This window comes from Terrapene carolina, unplaced genomic scaffold (assembly GCF_002925995.2).
Source record: "Terrapene carolina triunguis isolate 2854851 unplaced genomic scaffold, T_m_triunguis-2.0 Scaffold95, whole genome shotgun sequence".
NCBI classification, from domain to species: Eukaryota; Metazoa; Chordata; order Testudines; family Emydidae; genus Terrapene; species Terrapene triunguis.
The window spans coordinates 3739593-3762526 of NW_020664446.1; the positions used below are offsets into that span (position 1 = coordinate 3739593).

At 42.0% G+C, this 22934-nt stretch overlaps 1 protein-coding gene across 1 annotated transcript in view; it reads left to right on the forward strand.

Annotated features, from left to right (window-relative positions):
• Window positions 1-22934, forward strand: part of SUFU (SUFU negative regulator of hedgehog signaling) — a 114720-nt gene that overhangs the window by 14544 nt on the left and 77242 nt on the right. The window contains exon 3 of the mRNA XM_029911360.1: window positions 19763-19899. Within this exon, the coding sequence (XP_029767220.1) occupies window positions 19763-19899 (137 nt within the window). The remainder of the gene's footprint in view (window positions 1-19762; window positions 19900-22934) is intronic.

The window sequence follows — 22934 nt, forward strand, 5'->3', positions numbered from 1 at the left end:
ACACACACACACACACACACACACACACACACACACACACACACACAGAGGAAGGAAAGTCTCCTTACTTATAGAGGAGGAAGTAAGACATTTTCATTAAAGTGCAAAGGAAAAATCAACTGCCTTAACCTCAAATCTCTTCTAAATGCCTCTGTCTGCTTTGTGGCAATAACTTGCATAAACTTCTGAGGTTATTGCTGTTGCTTAGTTTTTCTTTGTAGTTCGCATTTTAAAAACAGAGGTCTTGTGAAAATGTCCACCATTGCTCATAAGGAAAGGGCATTTGTTGTAGGTGGGAATAGTTTTCTCTTCTAGCTCCCCAAAGTATGACTTCATTCTTGTCAACGGTTTCACTATTCAAATGCTTTCTTTGTAATCCCAACCGAAAGAAGTCTGGGATGGCTTGGTGGCTTGAAAACTTGCTGCTCCCAACAGTATACTTGCTGGACATTACCATAAGAATTACAGAACCCTCGTTATAGAATATCAGGGTTGGAAGGGACCTCAGGAGGTCATCTAGTCCAACCCCCTGCTCAAAGCAGGACCAATTCCCAACTAAATCATCCCAGCCAGGGCTTTGTCAAGCCTGACCTTAAAAACCTCTAAGGAAGGAGATTCCACCACCTCCCTAGGTAACCCATTCCAGTGCTTCACCACCCTCCTAGTGAAAAAGTTTTTCCTAACATCCAACCTAAACCTCCCCAACTGCAACTTGAGACCATTACTCCTTGTTCTGTCATCTGGTACCATTGAGAACAGTCTAGATCCAGCCTCTTTGGAACCCCCTTTCAGGTAGTTGAAAGCAGCTATCAAATCCCCCCTCATTCTTCTCTTCTGTAGACTAAACAATCCCAGTTCCCTCAGCCTCTCCTCATAAGTCATGTGCTCCAGCCCCCTAATCATTTTTGTTGTCCTCTGCTGGACTCTTTCCAATTTTTCCACATCCTTCTTGTAGTGTGGGGCCCAAAACTGGACACAGTACTCCAGATGAGGCCTCACCAATGTCGAATAGAGGGTAACGATCACGTCCCTCGATCTGCTGGCAATGCCCCTACTTATACAGCCCAAAATGCCCTTAGCCTTCTTGGCAACAAGGGCGCACTATTGACTCGTATCCAGCTTCTCGTCCACTGTAACCCCTAGGTCCTTTTCTGCAGAACTGCTTCCTAGCCATTTGGTCCCTAGTCTGTAACAGTGCATGGGATTCTTCCGTCCTAAGTGCAGGACTCTGCACTTGTCCTTGATGAACCTCATCAGGTTTCTTTTGGCCCAATCCTCTAATTTGTCTAGGTCCCTCTGTATCCTATCCCTACCCTCCAGCGTATCTACCACTCCTCCCAGTTTAGTGTAATCTGCAAACTTGCTGAGAGTGCAGTCCACGCCATCCTCCAGATCATTAATGAAGATATTGAACAAAACCGGCCCCAGGACCGACCCCTGGGGCACTCCACTTGAAACCGGCTGCCAACTAGACATGGAGCCGTTGATCACTACCCGTTGAGCCCGACGATCTAGCCAGCTTTCTATCCACCTTATAGTCCATTCATCTAGCTCATACTTCTTTAACTTGCTGGCAAGAATACTGTGGGAGATTGTATCAAAAGCTTTGCTAAAGTCAAGGAATAACACATCCACTGCTTTCCCCTCATCCACAGAGTCAGTTATCTCTTCATAGTAAGCAATTAGGTTAGTCAGGCATGACTTGCCCTTGGTGAATCCATGCTGACTGTTCCTGATCACTTTCCTCTCCTCTAAGTGCTTCAGAATTGATTCCTTGAGGACCTGCTCCATGATTTTTCCAGGGACTGAGGTGAGGCTGACTGGCCTGTAGTTCCCTGGATCCTCCTCCTTCCCTTTTTTAAAGATGGGCACTACATTAGCCTTTTTCCAGTTATCCGGGACCTCCCTCGATCGCCATGAGTTTTCAAAGATAATGGCCAATGGCTCTACAATCACATCCGCCAACTCCTTTAGCACCCTCGGATGCAGCGCATCCGGCCCCATGGATTTGTGCTCGTCCAGTTTTTCTAAATAGTCCCGAACCACTTCTTTCTCCACAGAGGGCTGGTCACCTTCTCCCCATACTGTGCTGCCCAGTGCAGCAGTCTGGGAGCTGACCGTCATCAAATTTTGCATTTACTCTGGTGCAGGTAGATCACACTCTATTAGACGTTGAAGGCCTTATTTTCTGTTGCCCTTCGCCTTAAGTTATTTATACCCGTGTAAAGTGAATGCACAGTCTACCATATCTGATTAGTTGTGTTACGCTCACTTTGCTCTGGTGAAAATGACCCTATACTTTGTGTAGTAACAGAGAATCAGCCTCTGGATGTGTCTGATCACAGGCACTCTAGGAAACCTCTCAAAAGGATAAATTGTGGTGAATAGAATGCAGGCACTGTCCATGTGATGCATTTTAGGCGACGTCTACACTAGAGGGCTTACAGCGGTGCACCTGCACAGATGAAGGTGGGCCTCTGTAAGCTCTCATCTAGCTGCTCTGACCTGATGGGAGAGAGCTCTCCTGTTGGTGTAATTAAACCACTCCCAGATCTTGCTGTTACTTCAGCTTTTCTTGTTGTGTGGACACTCCTGCTCCAATATCAAAGTGGGAATATATTTCTTTATCTATTTCGCGCCTAAATAATTATGCTAACAAAGTAAATAATGCAAGATATGCATGTCTTGAGTCACACCTGTGTTGTTTTTCCTGACACAGTGGTATGGTAGAAACACAATTTTTCATCTAGATCCCGTGCCACGATAGATATTCTATTACTGCTTATTCTGTGGCATAAACCTTGTTTATAACTTGCTTTGAAAGAGGTCTGTATTGAACTTCAGTTTAACTTTCCAGTTACTCTTCATTTTTTTGCAGTGACTAAAGGCTTGTCTATACAGGAAAACTTACCAGCACTACTGTACCAGTATAACTATCCTTCCATAGCTATCTTGATGTTACTCACTGTGTAGCTACTCTTATGTGGAATCACAGTGGACTTTCTTCGGTTTAGCTTATTTTGACATAATGATACTAATGCCAGTAAATTGCCTCATGTGAATAACCCCTAAATTGATGTTTCCTACGTTACTTACATCTGTATGTTTGGTTGTGCTTCACTTCTCTATCTAAAATCTTTTTTATGGGTAATGGAGAATTTACTGTTGAAAGATGGATGGGGAGTTCTGTTTAGCAAAATGGGTGTGAAGAGCTGCATGCTAGGTTTCCATATTTTGCAGTATAGTTTATGCCTCCCTGAGGTAAACACACTCTGGATTAGTGCAGTTATGATTATAATATTATTATGATGAAGGTGATACTGAAATGTGCTATAAATATACATAGCTGTTTGATGTGCATCTCCATGAAACGTCTCTATTTCTCTTTCAGCAAGAAACTGACTCTCTCCAAAACTAATACTGCTTGGCAAAGAGACCAGGCTATTTGGTCTTGACTAAAATCTTTGGAGGAAATCCCGACTCCATTGGAAATTTTTCTATTGACTTTGAGGGGCCCGGATTTTACCTTTTGTGTAAAAACTGTCTCTTAAGGTTGTGGCACAAATAATGCACTGACAGCTTTTTGAAAGCAGTAAGTACACTGCAGAATCCATGCCCCCGAAAGCTTAAGAGTTACAGGGGAGGGATAGCTCGGTGGTTTGAGCATTGGCCTACTAAACCCAGAGTTGTGAGTTCAATCCTTGAGGGGGCCACTTAGGGATCTGGGGCAAAATCAGTACTTGGTCCTGCTAGTGAAGGCAGGGGGCTGGACTCGATGACCTTTCAAGGTCCCTTCCAGTTCTAGGAGATAGGATATCTCCATTAATTTAAAAAAAATATTATTAATTAAAAAAATTAATTACAAGAAGGATAAACTTTCAGGAGAGGCTTAAAAATTTAAGGGTAAAATGTATCTCAGCTGTCTGAATTTCCCTTCTGGTATTCTACTGTCACTATTGGTCTAATTCTTTCCCTTTCCCTGCTCTAATGCGATCAAGGCTAAGCCTGGGGTTTCTTTCCTTGTTTAATGTATAGACTCTTCTCTGGTGCTCATTGCTACATTTTCTGAACAAAGCTTGCCATCATCCTGGGCGGTAAAGGAGTATTATCCCAACCTTTACAGATGGGGAAACAGCTCTCAAATTAAGTGACTTGACCATAATCACTCAGGATTCAGGAAGTATATGGTATGGCTGGGACTAAAGCCTAAATCTGAGTTCCAGTCAGTGCCTTAACAAGACTCTCTTTCCTTGCTTTGAAGTAATTTTTCTTCGTGATAATTAAGGATTTAGGTTGAATCCAAGTGTTACACTAAAGATGCTTCCTATATGATTTATTTTACCTACATAATGTAGCTGATGGGAAAATTAATAGCAGACACCAATGTTTGTACAGTACATGGTGTGATAGAGCCCTGATCACTGGCTGAGACCTCTAGGCATTACCGTAATAAACTAATTAGTTATTAGATCAGCTCTTCAATTTGGATTATTTCTCCATCCTCCCTCCTACACAATCCTCCAGTATTTACAAAGCCACAATAAGAACGGAATCAGCGTGGAACATGATGATTGCTTGGAGGACAGATTGCTGGGGGACAGACCGAGAACCAATTCAAGGTTGTTGAAGGCATTCACAGATCAGCAGCACATGGTGGGCCACCACTTCTAGGCCTGAGAAACGAGCACTGACTGGGATTGCATCGTAATGTAGGTTTGTGATGATGAACGGCGGCCGCAGAACTTTTGGATGTGGGAGGCCATGTTCCTGGATCTGTGTCCCAAGTTCGCTTCAGCCCTCCAGCACAGGGACATCGGAACGAGAGCTGTACTGACAGTGGAGAAGCAAGGGGCAATCGTACTGTGGAAACTTGCAACGTTGGATTGCTACCGGTCAGTGGGAATCATTTTGGAGTTGGAAAATCCACTATGGGGGCCATTGTCACGCAAGCACATGGGCCCATTAATCACCACCTGTTATGCCAGACTGAGAGTCTCAGCAACGTGTGGGACATAGTGGATGGATTTGCAGCAATGGGGTTCCTGAACTGCTGTGGAGCAATAGATGGCATTCACATGCCTATTTTAGAACTAGTCCACCTTGCACAGAGTATGTCAACAGAAAGGGTGACTTTTCCATGGTTGTGTAGGCGCTGGTGGATCACCAGGGATGCTTCACTGACATGAGCATTGGCTGGTCAGGGAGGGTGCATGACGCTCTCATCTTTAAGAACACAGGACAGTTCAGAATGCTACAAGCAGAGACCTTCTGTCCTGACCGGCGGATTACCATTGGCGCTATTGAACTGCCAATAATGGTCCTGGGGGACCCAGTCAACCCCTTTCTTCCCTGGCTCATGGAACCGCATACTGGCCACCTCAACAGCATCGAGGAAAGATTCAGCTACCAGCTCAGCAGGTGCAGAATGACAGCTGAATGTGCTTTTGGTAGGTTGAAGGGACGCTGGCGTTGTATACTCACAAGATTGGATCTCAGTGAAAAAAACTCCCAATGGTTATAGCTGCTTGCTGTGACCTGCATCATGTCTGTGAAGCAAAGGGGGAAAACTTGCCCCTGGGGTGTAGGGAAGGGGCGGAGTGGCTATCGGCTGAGTTTGAACAGTCAGACGTAAGGGCTATTAGAAGAGCTCAACACTGAGTGATACAGTTCAGGGAGGGTTTCAAGAGCACTTTAACAGTGAGCCACAGTAATGCATTGTGATGGACTCTGCTCTACCTGGCCCTGCTGTTTTGGGGCCTGTTAAGAATTGTGTGGTGCTTGGTGTACATGTATGAATATAACATTGTCAATGCATTGCATAATTTTGTTGTACTTGCTGTACATTTATGATTATTAGTGTCACTAATACTCTAGTTGTCACACTGCACAGTAACCAGTACTGAAGTGGGTGCTTTCATTGCTCTTTGCGGCATACGTTGGGAATGAATAAAGAAGAATTATTTTCCAAACAATAGAATTTTGGGTAACAAAACCGGGGCATAGAAAAATCTGTGCAATTTACAAACAAAGTTAACAAGGGGAAAGAACACTCACGTCCATTTAGCCTACACTTACACTGACCTGTGACAGCCATAGTTGCTGTATGTGAAGCTGTGTCTGTCCGCGCTTTCTCTTAGTGTGGGTTGGTAGGGGTAGGCGTGTAGGCCCTGAGGCCATATGGAATGCTGCGGGGGGAGGGGGGGTGTAGGGACTGCAATGGGAGTCGAGCCCAGGATTGTTGAATCTGGAGGTCCCAAGAGTCTGCAGCATCTGCGTTTGCTGGCGGAGAAGCCCCATTGTGTCCTGGTCCTTGTCCTGCTGGGACTCCTGGGCCATTCTTCTGTCCACTAATTCCTTCCCCAGGCTGTCTGCAATATTCCCCCTCCTGCCCTTTGTTCGTGGTCTGATGCAGCACCGGCTTGTAGGATCTCACTTAACGTGTCCCCTCAAGTCCTCTTCTTTCTTCTCCTCGTCTGGCTCAGGTGTTCCATGGGGGTGGAGCGGGAACCACTCAAGGCTGCAGTGGCAGCAGCTATAGATAAAACACCCAGAGATCCCATTATCACTAGAGTCACAAGGGAAAGCGAAAGTTAGGGTTCAGAACTGCTTTCTCTTGCTCCTCTAAAGTTCTAAACAAGACCTGCTTATTGACGCTTCTGCTTCGGAGGGCTTGTGCCCGGCACCACTCGCGGTACTGGCCACGGTGAGTATGGTCCACCAGAGGCGAGGGGAATGAGGGGGGAATTGCTCGGTTGCAAGACGTGAAGAGTGTCGGGCAATGGCACTGGATACTGGCCCTGTTTTCCACAGGTGATGGTGATTTTAGCCGATATATCACTCAAGGGGAACGAGGGCACAGAGAGCACCGCTGCTGCTGGTGACCTGAAGCTGTCCAGGCCCATATGCCGTTAACTTGTTTACTGCAATGGTGCCTGCTAAAGTTATCACTGATTGGCATGAGAAAGTGTCCTACCGTGGAGGAAGAAATAAAGCTGCCATCCCTAGAAACCTTTGGGAGAGGATTGCAGAGAACCTCCCTGAAAGTTTGTTTGTGTGTGGTTTTTTTTTTTTTTTTAATGAAGATCTCTCAGGAGGACTAAAAGGACATCCCTGTGTATATAAACAAACTGCTGCCCCACCCCTGCTTAATTGTCTAGGGGAACGAAAAGCGGATAACTTTACCTCTTTCTGTTGTACCACTGCCTCTTGTAGTGCGACTAAATTAATGCGATGGGAAATACATTTACACACTTACCCAAGGTTCCTTCCCCTTATCGGGCTCACCCCTGCTCGCTGCCAAGACTGACTGGATTGTGGGGGAGTCTCAAAGAGGTGCTGGCTCGTGGCATAGCTGGATCCCCTGGGCTCATGTCACCTATTTTCGTCCTCGCTGTTCATGCCAGGGGTCTGTGACTCATGCACCTTGGAGGTATCCCCGGCGCTCTGCGGGATGTGATGGGGTCTCCAAGTATGGCACGCAGCTCTTTGTAAAAGCGGCAGGTCTGTGGCTCTGCTGTAGATCGAGTATTGGCCTCCCTGGCCTTAAATGCCTGCTGCAGTTCCTAGGCTTTCACGTGGCTCTCACTGGTTCTTGTGATACCCCTTCTCCAGCATCCCCCATGCAATCTGCTCATAGATAAGGCTACGATTTTTCTCACGGAGGTCGCAGAAGTCATGGAATCTGTGACTTCCCGAGACTTCCATGACTTCAGCCCACAGTGGCTGGGAACTGCAGGGTCTTCCCGCCACCCACGGTGACTGGGAGCCGCAGGTGGCAGGGGAACCCCCCAGCTCCCGGGCCACTGCAGGCGGTGGGGGAACCCCACAAATGAGCTCCCTATTTTGTCACGGATCTCTTTAGTAAAAGTCAGGGGCAGGTCATGGGCTTCCATGAATTTTTCTTTGTTGCCCTTGACCTGTCCCTGACTTTTACTAAAAAGATCTGTGACAAAATGCTCAGGGGGACAGAGTCAAGGTTACATGGGTTTTCAGAAAACTCTGGTTTTCTGAAATTTGAATTTTGTTGAACTTGACATCTTGGAATGACATGAGTTGTTACTGGGAAACCTTAACTCAGCACTAAAGAAGGTTTTTGCCATTTAATTACTTAATATGGTAAGGACAACCCTTACGAATTTAGGTGCCCAATTTAGGCACCTAACAAGTGGCCAGCCTCTCAAAGATTCTAAGCACCCAGCACTTCCATTGATCCTTTAAAAAATCCAATATGCTTCTCATGCCTATGGTTGTAGGAAAAAAAAAAAGATATATTATGACTGTGTAAATACATTATATCAGAATGCATGCCACAGAAGGTTGTGCATGCAACCGTAACTTCATGACTTCATCATAGAATATCAGGGCTGGAAGGGACCTCAGGAGGTCATCTAGTCCAACCCCCTGCTCAAAGCAGGCCCAATCCCCAGACAGATTTTTGCCCCAGATTCCTAAATGGCCCCCTCAAGGATTGAACTCACAACCCTAAGTTTAGCAGGCCAATGCTCAAACCACTGAGCTATCCCTCCCCCTATTTGAATGTGCAGCCTGAACGCTTTTTAAAAAGCAAGTTGCTTTATCCATTGTATCAACATTTAGTATCCTGTTTTCCGAGTGTTAGTAGAAAATGTATCAGAGGGGTAGCTGTGTTTGTCCGTATCTACAAAAACAACGAGGAGTCCGGTGGCAGCTTAAAGACGAAGCCATTTATTTGGGCGTAAGAATCTACAACCTTCCGTGCAAGATTGCTACCAGATGAGTTTTGGCAGAAAATTCAGCCGTGAAATGTGTGTAATCAATAAATGTATACAACAGAGTGGAACTTGCACTGAAGTCTTTTTTCCGTAGAATAACTTCACTCCCTAAATGGTAGTTCGCTGTAACCAGAAGTACCCTTTGCACATTGCTTTGAATTGAAACAATTTATTATTCTTGTTTTAGTGCTGTCTGAATGGGGGGGGGAGAAGAGATGAGGAGCTGGCTGTCAATTCGTTAAGTAGGTTCTTCTCTAATATTTCAATCTCTCTCTCTCTCTCTCTCTCTCTCTCTATATATATGTATTTTAAAGCTTTTTGGATGCTTCTGCATGTTTAGCTTTAGCTGTTGGAATAATTTTATGAAAACTATTTAACTTGCAGCAAAGCTGTTTACAAAAGACTTCCCTGACATTTGATTGCAAATGTATAATATTCAAGAGTGTTTTTAGTGACTTCAAGTGTGGCCTTTCCCTTTGAAGACGTTTCTTAGGCACAGACTAGTGTAGCAGGAAAAGTTTAAATGTGAGGCAGTGTTTGTCATCTGATCTTTGCAACAGTATGATTTATGTTAAACCAAATCCTTATGAGTGGATTTTAGCACTCTTATTTTCTCTCTGCTTGGCTATGAAGTTTCTGCTGCTATTAGGGTAGTAACAAGTCCAGTAAAAATTCATAGATTCTTGGTTGTATGACTTTGGGGAATTTCCTATTGAAGGTTATGGAAAGATTTCCTTGTAATGTCCAGATAAATTTCATATTCCAGTGCAGCCAGTTGTACATTCAGAAAATAAATGATAACTTCTATGTTTTAAAAAAATACTGATGCATTTAGGGGCAGTCTGAGAATTGTGTTGTGCAAATAAGTTTGGCCATGTTAGTGATTTTTTTCTGGATGCTTAAGTCTTTGGGGTAGGGGTTGTGGCGTGTGTTAAGAAATCTATTCGCAAGGGGAGGGCTGTGCTTCTTAGAATCTTGACAAGTTTCTCAGATCAGTTTTCTGCACAGTTCCACAGTTGCATTTTTAAAACAAAATTTCACTTCCTGATTTAAGCAAGATGGGGTAGCTTTTTACCTTTGGAATGTGTATTCATTTTAGTGTATATCACTTCCTGTGGAAAAGCATATGGAGTGCCTCTGTGGCTTTATTTTAGGAGGGTGACCCTCTGAATCTGAGCTGTTGTGTTAGCAAATAAGCTCTTGCCCAATATTTTGCTGAGAACGAAGACTGTAGGATGGTCTTTTAACTGAGATACTGGTACATGGCCTACAGGGGTCCCTTAAATATTTTTTTAAATAGCCTTTTTATTATTACTATTAATTTGGCAGAAATGGTGAAATGTAAATGAGATCTCTAAAACATTGGACTTCACGCAGTTTGGGACTGTGAATCAAGACAGGTTAGTGTTCCTTTCTGATTCCCGTGCACTAGCACAACAGCACTTTTGGGGGGGTTTTTTGCAGTGTTTTAACAAAAGTAAGACCTACACTGGCACATCAGAAAAATCTCCATTTAATGTCATATTTATCTTTTTGTAAGACTTATTCACATAACCAGAATTTGGAGTTTAAAATACTTTGGCCCAGTTCTGCTTTTATTGACTTAAGTGGGAGGTGAACTGAACTCCCTGTCAATGGCCTTGTACCATAGCTATCTTCTTCAATGAATAACTAAAATCCTTTGAAAATGACAGACTAATAGTAATTAATACTTACAAAGGCAAAAGGGTAGATAGGCAATTACAGTTCACTTGTGGGGCAGAGTTTGGAACACTTTTGTCTCTGCACAGGAAGGAACAGTAGCTGCTGCTGGTGTCAGACTCATGGGAGCTCTGTCTAGGTAATTTATATAGTCCTCAATGCCATAGTATCCAAGTGCTTCACAGTTAATAGTAAGATTTAATCCTTGCAACATCCATGTGAGGTAGGGAAGTGCTATCACAGAGGCACAGGATAGCTGAAATGACTTGCCCGAGGTCAGACAGGAAGTACATGGCCAAGCTGAAAATTGAACCCAGGGTTTCAGAGTCGATGGTCAGCGCCCTGTCTGCTAGCCCAGATTTCTTGTGAAAGACGGATCATATTATTGGGGCCAGAAACGGTGGTTTAGAACTGTTCTGTAACTTATGAAAGTGAAGCTATAATTAAACATTATTCTGAAGTGCTTCTCATTTGCTAGCTGGTGTGGCTATAGCTAAGGGTCAGTGTTTCCAGTTATAAACTCCTGTTTTCAGGGTTTCATATACCTGATATGTTTATACACTCACTCTCAAGAGTAAACACCCAGTACACTCCGCTACTTGTCCAGGAATGTGTGTCTTTCTCACATAGCTTTTAAAAGCAGACTGAAATACTGCCATCTTTGCACTGGAATGAAAAGAAGCTTTTCTTGTTTCTTGCTACAGTGAGAACATACGCACTTTGGCAAGCAGCTTTGCTTTAAACTAAAAGGCTCCAGTTTTTAGAGCTGATTTAATGCAGAGTGCTAGTTTGGCTTTTGATCTCTTAAAGCTGGGTTATTTGATGTGAAAAACACCCTGGATATTCGCTGAGGAGGGGAGCAGCTTTTCAGTTCTCTGTGTGTGGCTTCTGGAGAAGTCCTGGCAGACCACTGAGTGGCAGGGGACTCAGGGAAGCTGGCTATGCTGATCTATAAATAAAGGGGCCTCTATTTCTTTGGATTCCTTTGCTGGAACTAAATGTCATGATCAGTGAAACTCTTACCTCATTAAAAGAGCACGCCAGACTTCTGCAGCGTATGTGCAAAATGTGGTCTGTTCCGTTGGTCTGATTTGCTGAACAGATAAAGGGATTTCTTAACCAAAGAATGGCATGTAGTATATGATTCTGGCTTTCAAAAGGTTTATTTCTATTCATATGACAAAATAAGGTTTTACTATTAAATATGGGGTTGGATTTGACTTGGCAGATATAAGAGCCTTCCATTACTGCTGTAGTTAAAATATGAAACTGCCTGATGTATGTCACTGGTGCTAGCCAGTGGACATGTAGCAAGCCAAGAATTCCCCCATCAATGTCTGTTTTTGTGAAAATATGGCTAGCTGAATGCTTAAGAATCAGGATAGTTGTAACTGTAATAAGCTTCCTTTATTGGAAGAGGCAAAAATAATGGGATGTACCTAGAGGGGTTTTTTCCTATCTAGTATCTCTGGAATTTGGGACAAGTATGAATATTCCTTCTTCCTAGCGTTTTTATTTTCTGGTAAAATGTCTTTCACTCAGTAGTGCATAGTTCAGCAGTAACAAGGCATAAACCAAACTATGTGAGGTATTGAGGTCTGTTAGTATAGAAACTTAATGCTGTATTGGAGCTCTCAGTTTATGTACCTGGGGTCTGTGGATAGATACAAAATGTTAGTTCTGTGTTCCCATCCTATTTTCTCCCTCCCCCTTCCCCTATCTGCAGTGTTTAATTTCTAAATGTTGGTCAGACTGGAACTTTAATGTTACTGTAAATCTGAAACACACCTTCCAACTAATGTACAGCGATTCCCCTATTGATGGAGTATAAAGAAATTAATAGAACTACAGTGTTGGTAGAGTGAGGTGAGTTTCAAATCTTCTGTAGTGAAGGAATAATGTCCTGTCAATTTCACCTTGCTCTCACACACGTGAACTTTGTCTTGAGGGGCAAAAATGGTGTATTCTTCAAACCGTGTTAGCTCAGGCAAGTTAGCTTAATGTTCTTGAAAAGCCCTGGAAAGACTCAGATTGACATGTTTGAAGTTTATTGTCGCTGGTTGTATTGTAACCTAAGGGTACTTTTATGTTAATCTATATCAGTTGAGAAAAAGTGTTTGCCTGTCAAGACATACCCATGGAGAGAAATTGGGGGGAGGAATAGGATATGAAAATGATTGAGGAGTTGGAGAAAATAAACCAGTAGAAAACCAGTGAGACACTGCTGAACTCCTGGTCTTCTGTTGTCTCCGATTCTCACTGACTTAAGGATTTATCTGGTTACTTTCTGATTGAATTGGACTCTTATTAGACATGGCAATGGTACGGTCATCAGTTGAGTAGAAAATTCACTTCTTAAATAGTGTAGCTGGATCTCAGTGTCTACAGGATTTAAGTGCTTTCGCTTATTATGGACTTTTATAGCAACTACTGTGACTATACGAGATTTATTTAGAATTCTATTTGGGAATGTTGTTCATGGGAGAGTAGAAGCAGCAACTTTGACTTTATTCAAGATTGTTAGCCATTTTATCAAAGTGGTTTTCAATTCAAAATACCTGGTTATTTTTCCTAATTTATGTTTTGGCAGTTAAACAAGAGTTGCTTATTTTTGAAAATTAACTTGAGATTTCACTTATACAAAATTCTTAATAGGTCTTCAGTAAAGTTAGTAAATATGTATGGATTTTTTATCGCAATCATAGATTGGCTTCTGAAATTACACATTGATCAGGATTAATTTTTTAACAAATTACAAAGCTAAAAGTAAAAAGCTTCAGATTAAAGATTTACACTTCATAAATTGTTATTGCCACTGGATGTTAATAGAACACAGGTGAATCACATACGTTCCATTTCAGTACAATGTGTCTTTTCAGTGACCACTTTTCAAGTATGCATATAACCATTTGAATCAGGCCTTCAAATACAAGCTCTGTTATCACTGTCTCAGTTTATATAGTGGAATAAAGACCTATGCAAATAGTCATCCTTCTTAATAATTGCATGCTTTATTTAAAGATTGAATGCTGAGTTAAGAAATGAGAACTTGAGAACCATCCATGTTAAGTATTATGAGCTGTCACATTTTTGCAAAAAGAGAGCATGTTTCCTAAAGTAGATAACTCATAACTGGTCAGTGTGTATAACTGAAGTTAAAACTTCGATGAAACTTTTTAAAAAAACCTAAAATGTGTAATCTACAGCGCAGAATAAAAACTTGGGGAGAAAGGAGGGTTTGCTATCCTGGTCAAGTGAATGGTGTTGATTCTTTCTTCATGTTTCCTAGTAACTAGCCTCAAATAACTTTTGGTAGGATTGATAATTATCCTGTAAAATTACCTGGTAGTAAAATTGATTGCCAGTAATATACCATTGGAAGGTAACAGTTGGGTTGCTAGCCTACACTGGTGATCTAAACAGTCCCCTTTGTGTAGACTTCATAGCCACACATGTGAACACTTTCATTACTGACAGGTTTCAGAGTAGCAGCCGTGTTAGTCTGTATCCGCAAAAAGAACAGGAGTACTTGTGGCACCTTAGAGACTATGCTCTAATAAATTTGTTAGTCTCTAAGGTGCCACAAGTACTCCTGTTCTTTTTACTTTCATTACTGCATAACTTGTTCACAGATATTAATTTATGGTGTGTGTGGACTTTTGATAAACAATTATTTGTAGCTAGAATCATGCACTTCGCTTTATAGCAGCTTTTTCAAGCTGAGCAACTTCAGACTTAATATAACTTAAATAACACACTTCAGAGTACGTATTTGGAATTCACGTATTGGGGACATAATCCTGCAACGATCTGTCTTGCTTTACAAGAATTTTGACTGTGTAAGTTCAGTTTGAAATTTCAATGTCAACTTGATTTTTTTTTTAATTGATTTTTTTTTAAAAGCAAACTCTAGTTGCTGATACAGCACCTTTTAAAAGTAATATATCCTGGAATTTAAAAAAATCCTTAAATTGTAGTAATTTTTCTACTCTTCCCTATTATAAGGGTTTCTTCTGTAAATTTCCCCTTTGCTAACTGATATATGGAAGCATTTAATTTTTTTATACAAAAGTGTTTTTCAAATGTGCAAAGTAAACTGGTTTAAAAAAATGAGAATTTCTATAACTTTGGGTGCTACAACTAATCATAGAAGGAACCAAATTTTCAGGCAAAAATGAGACTTTCTAATTAATTCTCTTCAGAACTTTGCACTACTCCCATTTCATGCTTAAACATGCAAAACCATCTCCTTGCTTGCCAGAGAGATTCCTTTAATACTCGGGTAATAAACTTTCATCATGCTAAAATATGGAAGAACATCTTTGTTTGTGCTTGTTTCAGTAGAGTTCATAGTTGTATTTTAAGATTCCCGTTGTTTACATTAGAACTAGATATCTACAGAGTGAGAACAAACTAGTGAAGAACCCAGTTGTGCAAACCTTACACATGTTGGTGAGCACTCACACGAATAGTCCCAGTGCCTTCAGTGGAACTGCTTGTGTAAGCGCTCACCAGTTTGAGAGAGGGTTGTGCATCTTGCCCTAAAACAATAAATACGTTAATTCAGATGATCACATTATATGGTAGCTTTAAGTGATTGAACATGACAGTTGATGTAAGGCTTGGAAGTGGCCTTGAAGAGAATATTCTTCATAGCTAGTTGCAAGACACCTCACTACCCCCTGCCCTTAGGGTGAGGAAGTTTTGTCTGTGTCTGCCCTGCATCAGCACCTGCCCTAGCCATGGGCAACACAAGCCGGTGCCCCACTGACACTCTACAGCACACCCGAGCCCTGCGAGCATCTCCCTGGAATGTCGAACCTCTGGCCTGGTCCACTGGGCTCTCACAGAATTCACACATTTACTGCTCCCAAATGGTGCCTCATCCTCAAAGGATACCTGCACAACACTTTCAAAGGGCGAGCCTGGGAGCTTAAATTCATTACTCTGCTAGACACCAAAAATCATAGACTGAACAGGGAAACTAGGTTTATGGTTTATTACAACAGTCTGTAATCCACTAACCCCCTCTTTTTGTCCTCTGACTGCAGAGGTGTTAATGGGCCACTCCGCTTTGAATGGTCTCTTACAGTACGCGTTAACTACTTATGCTAATCAATCTGTTCCACCTTGCATTTTGCTGTAACCTGTGAGTTCCTTTCCCAGACCTAAAGAAGAGCTTTCTTTGGCTCCAAAGTTTCTCTATCTCATCAACAAAAATTGGTCTAATAAAAGATATTACCTCGCCCACCTTCCCTCCCTAAAGCAGCCTTTTTGGTTGGTCCTCGTAAGTGCTCACTTAAGACAGGCTCCACTAATCAAAATTCAATTCCATACCCAATCTGTCTGGGTAACCAATAAGCACTTCCATGGTTTATGCACAGTCTGTAATTATGCATTTATTGTGGCTTGTTACTGCAAGCTACATTAGCTTCTTGGAATTATGTATTTGCACCCCTTGACTAGCCATTCTTGAATACCAGGTCTGTCTTGTTTGCAGCAGATTCATAGATTCTAGGACTAGAAGGGACCTCGAGAGGTCATCGAGTCCAGTCCCCTGCCCTCATGGCAGGACCAAATACTGTCGAGACCATCCCTGATAGACGTTTATCTAACCTACTCTTAAATATCTCCAGAGATGGAGATTCCACAACCTCCCTAGGCAGTTTATTCCAGTGTTTAACCACCCTGACAGTTAGGAACTTTTTCCTAATGTCCAACCTAAACCTCCCTTGCTGCAGTTTAAGCCCATTGCTTCTTGTTCTATCCTTAGAGGCTAAGGTGAACAAGTTTTCTCCCTCCTCCTTATGACACCCTTTTAGATACCTGAAAACTGCTATCATGTCCCCTCTCAGTCTTTTCTTTTCTAAACTAAACAAATCCAATTCTTTCAGCCTTCCTTCATAGGTCATGTTCTCAAGACCTTTAATCATTCTTGTTGCTCTTCTCTGGACCCTCTCCAATTTCTCCACATCTTTCTTGAAATGTGGTGCCCAGAACTGGACACGATACTCCAGTTGAGGCCTAACCAGCGCAGAGTAAAGCGGAAGAATGACTTCTCGTGTCTTGCTCACAACACACCTGTTAATGCATCCCAGAATCATGTTTGCTTTTTTTGCAACAGCATCACGCTGTTGACTCATATTTAGCTTGTGGTCAACTATAACCCCTAGATCCCTTTCTGCCATACTCCTTCCTAGACAGTCTCTTCCCATTCAATACAGATACGCTTTTTCTCTATGCCAGTGATGGAGTGTATTAGGTAGTCAAGATGAAAACGAACATGCTTGAGTGTGTAGAGTAGAGCTGGTTAGTTAGATATTTAATTTTTCTTTTCTGTTTCTTTTCTCCCCTGTGCTTAGTCTTTCAGTAACTTCTCTCATTGCCTGCAATTACAGCTGCTCTAATCTCTTCAGGTTATTTCATAGCTTGGTCCTGTCCTTGGGTATATTTGCTGCCTCTCCAGTTTCATCATCTGCAAATTGGATCAAACTTGCATCAAAGAAACCTCAACAAAGATAGTTATGATTAGGCTTGGCATGATTTGACTTTTATCTGTAAATGTCAGTAAATGTCGATTTCACTGTACAACAAACCCATGAAAATATTTCCATCAATAATCGAAATTTACAGATAGGCAAAGAAAGAAACTTACGGCTGCTTAAGAACTTAGTGTGATTTAAGGATATTTATGTTGTATATTTTGATGTGATGTTGACAATTTGTGTTTTTAATGTTTAGATTCAAAAGTTAAAGGTTTATAACGATCTACTGTCATTAAATAATTGTCTGATACTCTACTGTTTGACTCCCCTGTAATTTCCTACAACTGTAAATTTAAATTTATAAAAATAAAAAAAGTGTTTAGTAATAAAAATCAATATTATCTGTTGCAATTACAAAAAAAAAAAAAATAGAATTCTGTCAAGCCTAATGACGATGCAGCTCTGGAGAGTACACAGTAGTACTTGGGTTTTGGTTTTTTTTGTTAGTCTCAAAATCCTGAGAGCCGTTGTCTATCCCAGAATTTCTGGGAAGTATCTCTATGTGAAGAGACACATTCTTTGCCATTATGGCACCTGGAAGTGCTCTGAGCACCCGGGTGGTCCCTGCACCAGAACTGGGAAACACTCTAGTGAGCTTTTTGACTGCCCTGTTTGGGTGTTTTTAGTATAAATATAATGCAGAAGGTGTTAACATTCTATCTTTCATAGATGTCAGCAAGGGACCTGGATCCAAGAAATTCACTTTTTCCATGAACTTTGCCAGTTACATAAAGTTTCTTGCAAATTTATGCAACTTACAGAATGGCACTGGCTTATGAAGGCTTGTGTCTGTGTGATGCCTGCTTTGAACTTCGTGGCACAGCCATAACAAGCAAGTAAGGGATGTGATGGCACTAGTATGAAGGAGGCTAGCGTCACTAACTGGTCTCAAATTTTGTGGACTTAAATATTTGTACATGTGGCTTAGAAATTTCACAGCAAGTCTGATGTTTTGTCAGTCTTCGGCATCTGTGAGAGCAGACATTTTCCTTTCTGTGTGAGTGTAAAATGTAGAACTCAGAGTGAAGGACTAATGATATTAACGCCAGAAATCATAGGACTGGAAGGGACCTGGAGAGGTATCCTAGTCCAGTCCCCTGCACTCAAGGCAGGACTAAGTATTATCTAGACCATCCCTGACAGGTTTTTTTATAACCGCTCTTAAAAACCTCCAACGATGGAGATTCCACAGCCTAAACTGCACTTGCTGCAATTTAAGCCCATTGCTTGATGCTCAGAGGTTAAGGAGAACAATTTTTTCCCCTCCTCCTTATAACAACTTTTTATGTACTTGAAAACCGTTATCATTTCCCCCCTCAGTCTTCTCGTCTCCAGACTAACAAACCCAGTTTTTTCAGTCTTCCCTTATAGGTCATGATTTTTAGACCTTTAAACATTTTTGTTGCTCTCGTTTGGACTCTCTCCAGTTTGTCCACATCTTTCCTGAAATGTGGTGCCCAGAACTGGACACAATACTCAAGTTGAGGCCTAGTCAGCATAGAGTAGAGCAGAAGAATTACTACTTGTCTTGCTTACTGCACCCCTACTAATATATTGCAGAATGTTTGCTCTTTTTTTGGCCAACAGTGTTACTGACTCATATTTAGCTTGTGATCCACTGACCCCCAGAATCCTTTCCACAGTACTCCTTCCTAGGCAGTCATTTCCCATTTTATATGGGTGCAACAGATTGTTCCTTCCTAAGTGGAGTACTTTGCATTTGTCCTTTATTGAATTTCATCCTGTTACGTCAAAATGTTTCTCCAGTTTGTCCAGATCGTTCTGAATTTTAATCCTATCCTCCGAAGCACTTGCAACATCCTCCAGCTTGGTATAGTCCACAAACTTTATAAGTGTTCTCTATGCCGTTATCTAAACAATTGATGAAGATATTGAACAGAACCGGACTCAGAACTGATCCATGCGGTACCCCACTCAATATGCCCTTCCAGCTTGACTGTGAACCACTGGTAACTACTCTCATGGAACAGTTTTCCAACCAGTTATGCACCCACCTCATAGTAGCTCCATCTAGGTTGTATTTCCCTAGTTTGTTTCTGAGAAGGTCATGTGAGACAATATCAAAAGCCTTACTACTTTTCCACTGGACAGTCTTGCCTACATTTCAGACTTGATCCCCCCACCTCTGCCAATGTGGCCTTACTCTCCTGAGTAGAGCTTGCAAAATACAATCCAATAAACCTGCCACCTAACTTCTACAAAAGTAATTAGCCAAGCATTCACCCTGTTTCTTCTGTAGTCAGTTTCCTGTTTAACACTTTCAGTGCTGCCTACCATATCTGGATCCTCTGGACAAAATGCACCTCTAGTGCTAGTTCCAGTGGACTGCTGACATCCACAACACACACACTGAAGTAGCTGAAGGGATTAAATCAGTGCTTATAGTAAGACTTTTTCACCTCTTTCCACTTTTTTCCGTTGACCTGTCTTCAGTATAGAATATTCCATGCCATATCCCAGAATACTGTGTTGAGAAAAATTATTTTTAAATTTCTGAATTACTGTATTAGTTTTATGCAGAAACTAGCTGGCTAACCTAATGATTCTGTGCCATTTGGATGCATGTAGATTTAAACACAACTAGAGAAGCCCTGAACTCCTTATTCGTCCTAGGAAGAAAAGAAAAGGCATAACCTCTTGAAAACCAGTGCCAAGCATATCATCTGCTGCTCACATCTACGTAATCCTTAGGTCCACCCTTGTTAAGGTGAAATATGTGACCTTTTTGCTTTTCCTTCCCTCCAGATTTACAGGAACGGATGGGCCAAGTGGTTTTGGATTCGAGTTGACGTTTCGACTAAAGAGAGAAACAGGGGAGTCAGCGCCACCTACATGGCCGGCAGAGTTAATGCAAGGCTTAGCCAGATACGTCTTCCAGTCAGGTACTGTAACCTTAAACAATTGCTGCCTTGTTTTCTATCACTCTAACTGTGATGGGTTACGTGAATGTCAAAGTGCTGGATTTGAATCCTGTATTTATTCAATTAAATCTCTGCCATTTTAGTCTTGAGATCGGTCTTGTGTGAAAATGCTGTTTGGTCAAAATAAATGTGTTGCTTTCACCAGCCTATTGGTGGATCTCTGTGCTACTGTACAGGTGATCTAGGTTCCCCTTACCGTAAGCTGCTTGAAGGTACAGAATGGTTAGGCCTTGATAGGAAAGGGAGTCTTTGGGATTACCTGTTAGTTACTCCTCTAGACAAATGAGGAGCTGCTCAGTGGTGGAAGAAGATGGTTGTGATATGAGGTCTTACAGAGGCAGGGGTTAAAGCTGAGACAAATGGAAATCCTCAGGGCTGTGTCGGTGATATAGAAGATCTCCTAGGAAATGTCAACTTTCCCATGTTGTACAATATAACTGAACTTAACATAAAAGGTGGTTACAAGGAGGAGGGAGAAAAATTGTTCTCCTTAACCTCTGAGGATAGGACAAGAAGCAATGGGCTTAAATTGCAGCAATGGCGGTTTAGGTTGATATTAGGAAAAACTTCCCAACTGTCGGAGTGGTTAAGCACTGGAATAAATTGCCTCGGGAGGTTGTAGAATCTCCATCATTGGAGGATTTTTAAGAGTAGGTTAGACAAACACCTGTCAGGGATGGTCTAGATTAGCGGCTCTCAACCGGGGGTTCCATGGCCCCTGTGGAGCTGCAAGCAGGTTTCAGGAGGTCTGCCAAAATAAACTAGAAAGCAGGGCTGGCATCAGACTTACTGGTGCCCTGGGCAGAAAGCCAAAGCCCAACCAACTTAGCTTTGTGGGGACCCCTGTGGCATGGGGCCCCCCAGCAATTCCCTGTTTGCTGCCCCCTAATGCCGGCCCTGTCTTTTAATCTACTGGATATGAGAAAAACAGTTGTTGTGGCACAGGTGGGCCGTGGAGTTTTTATAGCACGTTGGGGAGGGGGTGTCGGGGGGGAGGCTCAGAAAGAAAGAAAAAGGTTGAGAACCCCTGATCTAGATAACTTAGTCCTGCTATGAGTGCAGGGGGCTGGACTAGATGACCTCTCGGGGTCCCTTCCAGTTCTACGAATGGCCTGTTGGGTAGACTATTAATTCACATTGTGTTTATACGTGTGATTCTGTGGAGCGATTGTGCATATAGTGATTGCCTTTTTGATCCAGTTTGGGGGTTCTTCACTGTTAAAGTAGCTTCCTAAATCTGTGATTACAAAGCAGCTAAGCACGCACAGATTTGTAACTGTTTCTCTGCCAGTTAATAAATTGCTCAGTAACTTCTCTGATTCTGTGCTGTTTTTTCAGTCAGATGAGTGACTTTTAAATTGGAGGAGTCCAGAAAAAATATGATCACCATCAACTCCATTGCTGCTGATCACGAGTGCAACACCCCTGCACTCAGTGGCAGTACTCACATGGTCGCTTTCTTTCAAATGCTGACTCAACAGAACAATCTACCCACAAATCACTTGTCATGATCTTAAGAATGTTGCTTGATGCCGGGTGGAATGAAGACATCTTCTCTAAATTTGGCTATTGAAGAGGTGTGCAGGCCCATTTTCACTGTTGTGCCATTGAAATTCCGGTCCAGTTGTTCTTCTTTGAGATTTTTTGCCTTGGTTCCTCACAACTCCTAAAGCAGTTTTATTCCATGTGATTCCCATCAGCTGTCCCAGATTCAGAGTCTGGGTCAGAGTACAAGATTCCCCACCTAAATCTGATATACGCAACTCTAAAGCATTTGCTGTCAGGGGATGCATTAATAAGACTAGCTCTTTTTTTTCGTGCATTTCTGAGATGTTTGCCTCTGACTTTGCAATTGCCTCTAATGTCTCACTTATCGATGCTAATATTATTTGGTCCAAGATTTAAGGCCATTTTTGCAGCATTTCAAATCCCTAAAACACTATAAGTTCTCATACCATGCTTATCAGTGTAGTGTCTGAGCGCTTCCACTTGTGTGTTAAGTCATGTGACTCATAGCCGTTACTTGTTTGTTCTCATTCTCTCCCCAGGAGGAGTGTGCACAGTAGTGTTTTGACAGGATTTAAAAAAAATACTTAGTGGCCATGTAAACCATATTAATCAAAGAGACAAACTTCTGAATCTCTTCATGTTGCATTTCTTGGAGCAATCCAGTAATAGGAATTTCGTGTGGACAAAGTGACATTTTCTGTTTCTGTGCATTTCGCGTGAGCAGCAGACAGCTTGTGTACGTGTAATTGGTGGTAAGCCATTTAGAACAGATTCCCTACAAGAGGACTTTTCATGCTTTCTGCAAATTACATAACTCCATCTTTCAGACCTGAAACCATAAAACCAGCTTTCAGTATTCTCTGGAAAGAGCATTTATGTCTTCATAAATTTCTGTTTTTCATCTTTGCCACGTACTTCACATTTAATTGGTCCATGACATTCAGTATTATCCTGTGTTGATTCAGATTGATGCTGTCTTTATAGCCCTCATGACTTGTGTTCCAGACATGCTTCAAATGTTTTTAATAGACTGTGTTTGTGGGTCTTTCTTTTTTTAATTGTCTATGTAAATCAAGGATTAACTTGAAAAGTAAACGGTCCCTCGTGGTAGCAGCTAAACTTGCAATTGTGAGGCTATAACTAAGCATTAGAGAGGCCATCCCTTTCCCAAAATAGAAGGAAATTGTGTGTTGCTCAATGAGTAATCAAACTAGAGTTTATTTTGCTACAAAGCTTGTTCTGCAAAGTCTATCGCTTGCTTTTCTGGCGTAAATAACGGTCTCTGAATTACTTTACTGTAGCTGAAAAGCTCAGACCCATCTCTCTCAATCCTAGACATCAGGTCAGAGCGCTGACAGACACATTTGAAATGGATTTGGCATAGGCCATGTCAGTGGTGGATTTCTTCTTCTTCCCACCAGTCTCCCCAGGCATTTCTTGTGTATCTAAATGCACCCGCCCCTTCCCCTCTCAGCTCAATCTCTTGC